Source organism: Protomyctophum parallelum (assembly GCF_964188405.1).
Source record: "Protomyctophum parallelum genome assembly, chromosome: 2".
Lineage (NCBI taxonomy): Eukaryota > Metazoa > Chordata > Actinopteri > Myctophiformes > Myctophidae > Protomyctophum > Protomyctophum parallelum.
This window is the reverse complement of record NC_139699.1, coordinates 2,054,235-2,065,625: the sequence shown is the minus strand read 5'-3', so window position 1 is coordinate 2,065,625 and position 11,391 is coordinate 2,054,235. Positions and strand designations below refer to the sequence as shown.

At 45.9% G+C, this 11,391-nt stretch overlaps 1 protein-coding gene across 3 annotated transcripts in view; it reads right to left on the bottom strand.

Moving 5' to 3' along the window:
- Positions 1–11,391, bottom strand: part of cyld (cylindromatosis (turban tumor syndrome)) — a 56,560-nt gene that overhangs the window by 29,868 nt on the left and 15,301 nt on the right. For 2 of the 3 annotated variants that reach the window (XM_083792684.1, XM_083792685.1), the window contains exon 6: positions 353–469. The exons of the other annotated variant lie outside the window; for it this stretch is intronic. In XM_083792684.1, the coding sequence (XP_083648810.1) occupies positions 353–469 (117 nt within the window). The remainder of the gene's footprint in view (positions 1–352; positions 470–11,391) is intronic. 3 annotated transcript variants of the gene reach the window in all.

Below are 11,391 nucleotides of genomic sequence, written 5' to 3'. Positions count from 1 at the left end.
TGTTTTAACCCATTCTCGGTGGCGCGATATGAGCTTGTAGATCTGCTATTTTTCAATAGCTAAAGCACGACATGATGCCAACACCAAAATGGGTGCCCGTTCAGAATGGGTTAAATCTAAATGCTGCAAAAATGAAGTCAAAAGTGAGCAATACTTATGTAGTAGCTGAGTGCATTTATTTTGTCCAAGATGACGACGGAAATCTTCGCCATCGTCACGAGAACATTCACACATGTGTGATGCAGTTCAGTGAAATTGACAATATTAAGCGGAGCTTCAAATCATCAACAGGAGCTTTGCTATCAAGATTATTCTTTTTTAAGGGTACATCTTGTCCCGTCTCACATTTTACCTTCATCAATATACCATGTGCTTTTGGATTTGGGTTGAGCTGGTGGGTCAACAGAGCTGCCATTTAAAGTATAGTAAAACTCTGACTTGCTCCTACTGCCACACTGGTGACCTAAGCCTGCAAACAATACAAGTACACGAAAGAAAAACAACAAGGAAGGTGGTGGTAAGAGAGAGAGAGAGACAGAGAGAGACAGAGAGAGAGAGAGAGAGAGAGGGGGAGTGAGAGAGTGGCATAAGTATTTAGCCACATAGAACATTGACAGTATATATTGAGCGACAGGAGAAGTTTAACAAAATCTAAACCACATACTTTGCCGTTACTAAAATCGCAAACACAATTCGTTCGATAAGCCCATGCAGATTTACAGAGGCAAACAATGCTAGGCAAAATGTGCCGCAAGTTTGTGCAAGTTGAGTTCCATCACACAAAAGACCACAGCAGAATAGTTTTGAAGGGAAGCACAAGGGTAGAAAAGTGGTTATGAGTACCAGGGTGATCCATAAATGCTGAGATTACCACATGCATCCCAGAACCACATTAAGTACACATAATAACTATAGAGTAGAATGGCTTTTATACAACGTTTACAGGCAGGACATGTAGAGTCACGCTTCCTTCAAAGCAGTGTACAACTATACATTCAGTGTTTCCCCTAGCATGGCGTTGTAGCAGCGGTTACATAAACATTGGCACTCAAAATTAGAGCGAATTGTGCTCAGAAATAAGAAGAATGCATAACGTTGCTGTCGGGCAGAACCCTCCAATCTCCATATTCTGACTTTTAGTTTTTTTGTAAATGAATGTGCTACTACTGTCACAGAGTAGCATATGGACATGTTGGACATATTCCACCCGACACCGTCAAATCAAACTTTGAGTGTTGTAAGGATAACATTTATGTGGATGGGGCACAAAATAACTTTAGTTTATAAAGACATAAGTCGTCTTCCATCGTTATCCAAATAATAATTTACATACATATATATATATATATATATCGGCAGTCTGCACCAGTGCTCAATGCATAAAATAGAGGAAACACTGACATTATTTTTCTTTAAAAAAAGAATCGGCAGGGATTCGTTAAGAAAACCGTAAAGTACAGTTATTTGGGCACTGTAGGAATTAACAGCACGGTTGGAGCCAATCAGACTGCTGTAAACCTGTTGTATAATCACAGAATATAAGAAAACGTTTTCTTCATGCAAGAAACCAATCACAAGAGATTCAAAGGTTATACATTGCAGTCACATCGAATTAACCCATTGTTCTGGAAGAATCTGGATGAAACTATCCTCATTACCATGGACTCGGTTTTATTTATTTTATCAGAATTTCACATTTTTAAGGATATTATTTTGAAAAAGCAATGAATTAATTTCCCCAAAATGTAATGTAATTTGAGGTTCCCATCAGAGCTACATGCGCCCTGTTATTATGGCTGTGATGTCCTTGCGTTGTTATTCTGCAATGCTCATGTTACACACTCCTTTTCCTTGATTTAGAAAATGTATCAAATATACACACTTAAAAAAACTTTAGTGATAGCAGGTTTTTTTTTTTTTTTGCAATAAAATCCTATATTTCTACCTTTGCAGATTAACAAACAAAAGTCTATTCCAAGTGTGTTGTCTTCCCTCCCAGCAGGCTGTGGGGTTGTTGGATTTAGTGCTGTACCTTTGTTGTTCTTTGGCTTGCTTTGGCCAGAGGACGACTTGTCACTGCTGGTGCCCCTGGAGGCAAAACTGTGCTTTTGCAGCCTTTGGTCCTGCATGGAATATTCTGCACAGCCCAGAAATACAGCCAGCATTAGAGGAACATCCCTCCAGATCAGTAGTGGAAAAAAAGTACTCAAATGTTTTACTTAAGTGAAAGAGTATGATCAATATGACAATCCAGAAATACTCCGGTATTCTGTCGGGAAAGTCTGGTATTCAAACTTTACTCGAGTACAAAGGTATTGGCATCAAGATGTATTAAAATGATCAAATCTAGCCCCAAAAGTACCAGATCTACAAGCACACAACTCGTCGCTTTGCGATGCATTGTGAGCTTGCAGATCGGCTATTTTTAATATAGGGATAAAGTGGTGAAAGCATGTTTTGTGATAATAATACAAATCTACAGAGTAACTAGTAATAAATAAATAAATAATTGCAGTAGAGTAAAAAGCACAATAATTTCCTGCTCCAAGATGTAGTGGAGTAGAAGTAAAAGTACTGAAATCTTTCAAATAATCCAGTACAAAAAAAAAAGTGTACTTAATTACAGTACCCGTGTACATGTAGTTAAGTTACTTTCCATCACTGCCTTCAGATCAGCATACCTGTACATTTACCATGGTGGTTAATCGCAGTGTATGTAAAACTGCGATTAACTAACTACTCAAATCCTAACATCTCTATTTCTGGAAGTTATTGGCAATGGCGGATTATAGGGACCGATATTCATAATTTTGTATTAATATCGGAAGAACTTTTTTTATAATAACATTCTTTTTTTTGTGCGCACTGAGCACAAAGATGTACCACTGGAGATCAAGTTAGTAGCAGCAAAGCTCAAAGCTCAAAGTGCAGCTGCAGAGAGAGAGAGAGAGAGAGAGAGAGAGAGAGCTGCCGTTTAACGTCACCTGGTATTAAAATGAAAGTGAAATTAACTGGACTGTCACAGTCTGAGTGGGAGTGTGGGTGTGTCTGAACCACCTGCATTCTATCCCCTGCAATCATGCCCACAGTATTTAAGACTCAGTCTCTCTGCAATCTCTGCCAGATTGCCTTGTGACCTTCCAAGCACCCAAGCCATATTCAAGCCTTGTCTGACCTCTGTTTTTGCTTCTCCTAGACCACGATTTTTGCCAAGCCCTTGCCGGTACTTCTGCCCTCGCTGACTGCCTTGGATTTTGACCCTTGCCTTCTACAGTTTTTGTTTTTTGCCTGCCCCTTGCCTGTTTTGAAGTTTTTGAAATAAAAACCAGTTTCTGTGACTTTGTGTCTGTATCCTGAGTCCTTTCCTCGTGTGCCTGACATTACAATCTGGCCATGATGGACTCAGCAGACATGAATGCCATGCAGGCAGCAGTGCGTGAACATGGAGCCTTGCTCCATGACCAGCAGAAGGGTATACAGCAAGTGGGCCACAACCTGAATACTTTGGCTGATTCTGTCCAGGCCCTCTCCGCTCAAATGCAACAGCTGTGTCTGCAAACTTCCTCGACCACTGATGAGTCTGCCTCCGCCCTGTCTAAACAGTCTGATGCTCCTCAACCTACTGCCAGAGAACCCAGACTGCCCCCACCTCAACCCTACAACGGTGAGCCTGGAAACTGTCGTTCCTTTTTGTCCCAGTGTTCATTGATTTTAGAGCTACAGGCCTCAGCCTTCCCTACACAACGTTCACGGGTGGCCTACATAATAACTTTACTCACTGGCAAGGCTCGGGAGTGGGGAACAGCCATATGGGATTCTGATGACCCTATTTGTGCTAATTACAATGACTTTACCAAAGAAATGAAGGAGGTTTTTGACCGTGCTGTTTCCGGCAGGGATGCTGCCAGGCAGTTGCTGCAGCTTAAGCAAGGCAGCAGATCAGTCTTTGATTATGCCATTGATTTCCGTACTCTGGCTGCCTCGTGTGGGTGGGGAGACACCGCTTTGTATGATGCCTTCTTGAGTGGTCTGTCTGATGCTGTGAAGGATGAACTGGTGTCACAGGAGCTGCCAACTGAGTTCAAGGAGTTGGTGAAGCTGTCCGGCAGGGTCGACGCTCGACTCAGGGAGCGCCACTCTGAGAGGAGTTTTTTCCGACCTCGCCCACGGCCCACCACTGCTGCTTCTCTGTCGTCGCCTCCCCAGGAGGCAGCCCCCCCTCCAGAGCCCATGCAGATAGACCGTGCCAAGCTGTCCCCAGAGGAGCGCATGCGCCGCCGCCAGGAGAACGCCTGTTTCTACTGTGGCCAGGTGGGCCATCTCTGCCTCAAGTGTCCATTAAAAGCCGACGCCCATCATTAGAAGCAGGGCTTCTGGTGGGCACTGCTCAAGGTAATTCCCCTGCCAAACGTTCTTATTTACCCATTATGCTGTTACTGTCTGATGGTGCTCACCCCCTCACAGCCCTCATAGATTCCGGGGCAGATGAGAGTTTCATCTGTGCGGACACAGCCCGTCAGTTGAAGATTCCTATGCTTCCCCTGGAACAGCCTTTGATGACTAGTGCCATTAATGGACGGAGTCTCACACGTATTACTCATGTCACAGAGCCTGTTGGGGTGCGGATTTCTGGAAATCATTCTGAACGCTTATCTTTTCATGTTATGGATAACCCTCATGTCCCCATTGTCCTAGGCTTTCCCTGGCTGTCAGTCCACAACCCCCATGTTAATTGGGCTGATAACACTATTATGAGTTGGAGCCAGTTTTGCCACTCTCACTGCCTAACTTCAGCTGCCATCTCTCTCCCCCTGGAGCCAGACAGAACTGAGGAGTTCCCAGATTTGTCCTCTGTCCCTCCTGAGTACCTGGACTTAAAGACAGTTTTAAAGTCCCGTGCTGTTTCCCTTCCACCTCACAGGCCATATGACTGTCGTATTAACCTCCTGGAAGGAGCCATGCCCCCCAAGGGGCGCCTTTATTCCCTCTCACATGCAGAAACTGAGGCGATGAACAAATACATCTCGGAGTCCCTGGCCGCAGGCATAATCCGCCCATCGTCCTCCCCTGCTGGTGCTGGCTTCTTTTTTGTTGGCAAGAAGGACGGTTCCCTAAGACCATGCATCGATTACAGAGGTCTAAATGATGTCACTGTCAAGAATCGATACCCATTGCCACTCATGTCTACTGCCTTTGAACTATTGCAGGGTGCACATGTCTTTACTAAACTTGACCTACGTAATGCATATCACCTTGTGAGGATAAGAGAGGGAGATGAATGGAAAACTGCCTTTAACACATCCACAGGGCATTATGAATATCTTGTTTTACCCTTTGGTTTGACTAATGCTCCTGCTTTTTTCCAGGCCCTTGTCAATGATGTGCTGAGAGACATGGTGAACCGTTTTGTTTTTGTGTACTTGGATGACATTTTGATTTTTTCTCCCTCTCTCAAAGAGCACAGACACCATGTCAGGCAGGTTCTCCAACGCCTCCTGGAGAACCGTCTCTTTGTAAAGGCAGAGAAGTGCGAGTTTCACCAGAGCACAGTGCCATTTTTGGGGTTTATTGTGAGTGCCGGCCAACTTCATGTAGATCCTGCCAAGGTAAAAGCTGTCACTGATTGGCCCAGACCAGCCACAAGGCGTGATCTCCAAGGTTTTTTAGGTTTTGCCAATTTTTATCGCAAGTTTGTACGCAACTACAGTACCGTTGCTGCCCCACTCACGGCTTTGACCTCGCCCAAAGTACCTTTCCGCTGGAATCCTCAGGCTGAGGATGCTTTCTCTAAGCTCAAGCATTGTTTTTCCACTGCACCTATCCTAACTGTCCCTGATCCCTCTAGGCAGTTTGTTGTGGAGGTTGACGCCTCAGAGACCGGAGTGGGTGGTGTGCTGTCCCAGAGAGCCACTAAGGACAACAAACTGCACCCCTGTGCCTACTTCTCTCATCGTCTGTCTCCCCCTGAGCGCAACTACACCATAGGAGATCGTGAACTGCTGGCAGTGATGCTGGCTCTTGAGGAGTGGCGCCACTGCCTTGAGGGAGCGGCCTTGCCCTTCATCGTTTGGACTGATCACAAAAACCTTGAGTATATCAAGTCAGCTAAACGCCTTAATTCCCGCCAAGCTCGATGGTCTCTGTTTTTTTCACGTTTCAATTTCACCCTGTCATATCGCCCAGGCTCAAAGAATACTAAGCCGGATGCCCTGTCCAGGATCTATTCTCCAGAGAAGGAGCCTTTGGTCCCTGAGCCTATTCTGCCTCCTGAGCTGATTGTTGGGGCTGCACTCTTTGATGTTGAGTCGCAGGTTCTGAGGGCCCAGAATCAGGAACCCGGCCCGGGTAATGATCCTCCTAACTGCCTTTTTGTCCCCACATCTGTTCGTCCAAAAGTGTTGACCTGGGGACATGGCTCCAGGTTGGTGGGTCACCCAGGGGTGGCACGAACTATGGCCTTCATTAAGCGGCGCTTCTGGTGGCCATCCATGAGGGAGGATGTGAAGCAGTTTGTAGCAGCCTGTGACACATGTGCCCGGAACAAGCACAGCAACCGACCCCCGGCTGGCCTTCTAAGACCCCTTCCTGTTCCCCGCCGACCCTGGTCCCACATAGCCCTTGATTTTGTTACTGGTCTGCCTGTTTCCGACGGTAACAATTGCATACTTACTGTTGTTGATAGGTTCTCCAAAGCAGTTCATTTTATTCCCCTGACTAAGTTGCCCACGGCCAAGGAGACAGCAGAACTGCTAATCACTCATGTTTTTAAGCTTCATGGTTTACCCCAGGATATAGTTTCTGACAGGGGACCCCAGTTCTCTGCTCAATTCTGGAGGGCGTTTTGCAAACTCATTGGCGCTTCTGCCAGCCTGTCTTCTGGTTTTCATCCCCAGACCAATGGCCAGGCAGAGAGAGCCAACCAGGACCTGGAGGTGGCACTCCGGTGCATGACCTCCTCCGACGCCACATCCTGGAGTAGGATGCTTCCCTGGGTCGAATATGCACATAACTCACTTCCCACTACAGGTACTGGTCTGTCCCCGTTCCAGTGTTGCCTAGGCTACCAGCCTCCACTGTTTCCTGCACAGGAGGAGGAGGTGGCGGTCCCCTCAGCCCAGGCTTTTGTTCGACGGTGTCGGCAGACCTGGAAGCAGGCTCGAGCCCGTCTGTTGCAGTCGGTGGCCTACTTCAAGAAGCATGCTGACGGACGCCGCTCTGCAGCACCCCGCTACCGTGTAGGACAGAAAGTCTGGCTTTCCTCCAGGAATCTGCCTCTGAGGGTCCTGTCTCGTAAGCTGGCACCAAGGTTTGTTGGGCCTTTTCCCATTGCCAAACTCATCAATCCCTCTACAGTAAGACTTTCATTGCCTCGGCCCATGCGACGTGTTCACCCGGCCTTTCATGTTTCCCAAGTCAAGCCTGTTGTTCTCAGCTCTCTCTCCCCCCCATCCAAGCCCCCTCCGCCTCCCAGGGTCGTCGACGGTGGAGAGGTGTTTACGGTCAGGCGGTTACTGAAGGTTCGCCCTAGGGGCAGGGGTCTCCAGTACCTTGCTGACTGGGAGGGCTTTGGACCAGAGGAGAGGTGTTGGATCCCGTCCAGGTTTGTCCTGGATCATTCCCTCATCGATGATTTTCACCGTGACAACCCCGGTGCCGTGGATGGGGCGCCAGGTGGCGCCCGTAGGAGGAGGGGTACTGTCACAGTCTGAGTGGGAGTGTGGGTGTGTCTGAACCACCTGCATTCTATCCCCTGCAATCATGCCCACAGTATTTAAGACTCAGTCTCTCTGCAATCTCTGCCAGATTGCCTTGTGACCTTCCAAGCACCCAAGCCATATTCAAGCCTTGTCTGACCTCTGTTTTTGCTTCTCCTAGACCACGATTTTTGCCAAGCCCTTGCCGGTACTTCTGCCCTCGCTGACTGCCTTGGATTTTGACCCTTGCCTTCTACAGTTTTTGTTTTTTGCCTGCCCCTTGCCTGTTTTGAAGTTTTTGAAATAAAAACCAGTTTCTGTGACTTTGTGTCTGTATCCTGAGTCCTTTCCTCGTGTGCCTGACATGGACAAAACGCAGCAAAACAGGTGTAGACAAAGCCTCCCGACCAGACGTGAGTTTTGGCACGAGGTCTCCTCCCCGTAGGCCCATTATTTGGTGTACACAACATGGATAAATGAGGCCCATTATATCTACAGTTTACAAAGCAAATAATCGACTCACAAAGTTTTTAGTCGACTGAGCAAATGACAGCTTAGTACTCTACTCTATGGTCTTGTTGTCAGGTGAAACCTGACATGTACTGTATAACAGCTCATGAACCGTAAGCGACCTAGTCACGATTGGCTGCCCCCTAACGCCGCCTAAGCCAATGGGAGTCTGACCCCATACTCTGAAACGCCACTGAAACGCCGCCAGCCAATCGCGTAGTAGCGACCTAGACATGATTTTTTTTTTTTTTTTTTAAGATATTTTTTTTGCGGCTTACGCCTTTTATTGGTTTTTTGAAGGGACAGACAGTAGGCTGACAGGAAACGGGAGAGAGATGGGGGAAGACATGCAGTAAAGGCCGTGTCGGGCTCGGGAGTCGAACCCGCGGCACACTGCGACTGGATTACCAGTCGGGTGCCCAGACGGTTACGCCACCGCCTGGGCCGACCTAGTCATGATTGGTTGCCTCTAAGCTATGACACGTGCACCGTGGAAGTGTGCACTCAGACCACACTCATAAATATAAATAAACACTGCAGCACAGAGCGGAGCACCTGATAACACTGGCTAATGTTATGAGCTAACTGCAGAGCAGGGAAAAAGTGAAAAAAGGGGGACAGATACACAACGGAGACAGAGCTTGTTTCACCTGACAAATATGATATATATATAATATATGTCATCATTTATTCTTGTTTTTGTCAAGTGAAACCTGACATACAACAGGCCCGTTTTTATTAGCGACCTAGTCATGATGGACTGCACCCTAAGCCAATGGTATAGTCTGAAACGCTGCCTAAGCCAATTGGAGTCTGCACCACTCGTCTAGCCAATCACGTAGTAGCGAGCTATAGTTATGATTGGCTGCCTGGCTAAGCCCTGCCCCACACTGCAGAAGTCTGGCAACACTGCACCGCAGCCACTCGACCACAGGTGCTAATTTTGTGAGCTAACTGCATGGACAGCAGGAAAGCCACAACAAAACAGTGATTGAACCGTGAACAGAATGTCGGAAACTAACTCAAACAACGGCTGCGAGGTTGTGACACAGAAACATACACGTTACAATAATAATAATTATTATATATATATTTATTACATGGCTTGGTTGAATACTTGATTCTGATTGGTCAATCGCAGAATTCAGCGGTGTGTTATTTCTTGATAACAGACTGCTCCGCTCTATAACAGACCGATGCCTAAGGCCTCATTCACACCTAAAAGACACCTGTCTTGTCCGTGTTTAATGGCCAAACCATGTGACTTCCATTGGAAATGCATTGGGGGCGGCCATTAAACACAGACAAGACACAAGACACGGACAAGACAGGTGTCTTTTAGGTGTGAATGAGGCCTAATCAAACCCTCGGAGCACCAGCTGTGCCCTGCTTGATTTACTGCCGTTTCCAACATGGCAGCCATGTAAACGCACACACAATGTCACATTGCTCTCAAAAATGTTTTTGGAAACATTTGAGCGAGCAATAGACGATGCAGAACCTGGAAATTAATTATATTTGATAAACCACTGAGCCATACATTATTCCTTACATACTCTGTGTTTTTGTGTCAAACGGAGACATTTTCTCAGTTCTGACACATTACAAATTAAATGACTTTCAATTTCTTTAGTAGTCTCCGGCATTCAAAGTTTTAGCAATGCATAAGAAACCCTCACTGTTGACTCTGGTACAGACAGCACTGATAAGAACTTTAGTCTCCTTACCATGAGTATGAAGAATAAAGAGAGAGCATTGTGCAAATGTGCATATTGGATAGTTTAGGATAGGCCAGATGGAGGGGAAAGGAACTGGTCGGAATAACGTGTTCCTTTCACATGCTACGTCCGGCTGGGGAAATTCCCCCCCGTCAGGTGAAAAGAAGCAGCTTGGACTCCTCATGCATAGAAGGAAGCATGAGGTCAGGAAAGCTGCTGAGAACTGATTGTGGAGTCCAAGTAGTGAAATAGATGAGACCCCAGGTGATGGAGTTTAAGTATCTCAGGGTCTTTTTCACGAGTGAGGGGACAACACTAATAGTTACACATTAACATCAATCCAACACTGATGATAGTGCTGTCAAACAAGCATGCAATCTATGAAATCTATGAAAAAGGTTTAATCTGCAACACAATTTTAAAGAGTAGGGGTTGCTGCTTCATTTCTCTCTCTCAGATATAAGGGGTGCTTGGCCTGAAAAACTTTGAAGACCCCTGGTTTACTCAAACCAGTGGTTTGCAATTCCAGTCCCAAGGACCCAAAGAAGTGGAGGTTTTCATTCTAGCCATCTAATGAGCCGCTCATTCACACCTGGAACACTTCAGGGCGTGATGGATTATCTCTGCATTATCTCCAGAGCATTCATATAGAGCCGAGATTGGGAGGTCAGGGGTGCAAATGGTGTCAAGTGCATTCCTGCTTGGCACTCAGCAAGCTGCTGAGTACAGGCAGCTACAAACTAGCATCCTGTCCAGGAGGTGTACTTGTGCTGTACTGTACATCATACTGCCTCATGCTATGGAAACAGAAGATAGGCTTCTGACCTACTGTACAGTATGGGCCATACTGTATGGGCCACATAGCTCCTGAAAACAGGTCTGACGCAGTCATACATCCATTAGATATGGATATACTGAATGAGGGCAAAGAAAGAAGGACTGTAATAAAGCTCATTTGGAGTCTGTTTTGGTGGGAGAAAAATAATTGATACATTAAAAGGATTTAACCCCTTAAAACCGGGAAGGAATAAAAAATAGCAGTTATACAAGCTCATAGTGCATCACTTTGTGCCGTGATTTTCACTACTTTTGCGCAACACAGTCATATAATATGACAAAGTATAAATACGGGGCATTTATTAATGGATATACATTACAGACTAAGAAATATTATACAGAAATACAGAGATACTGTATAAGCCAAACAGAGCTCTCCCTCAGACTACATTTGTTGTGTGTAACCAGACAATCAGAGATGGTTGGCAGAGGGAGAGTAGAGCCCAGGATTACAGCTTAGGCATTGGCACAGAGTGAAAAAGGGTAAAAGAAATACAAATAAAAATAAACGATAAAAGATCAAAGGGAAATCTAAATTCAATGTGGAGACTAGAACTGTATTGAAAAACCAGTGCTAGCAAACCAGGAAACCAATTTCCATACTGTACCAAATGTGCCTAAAGTGACAGTGT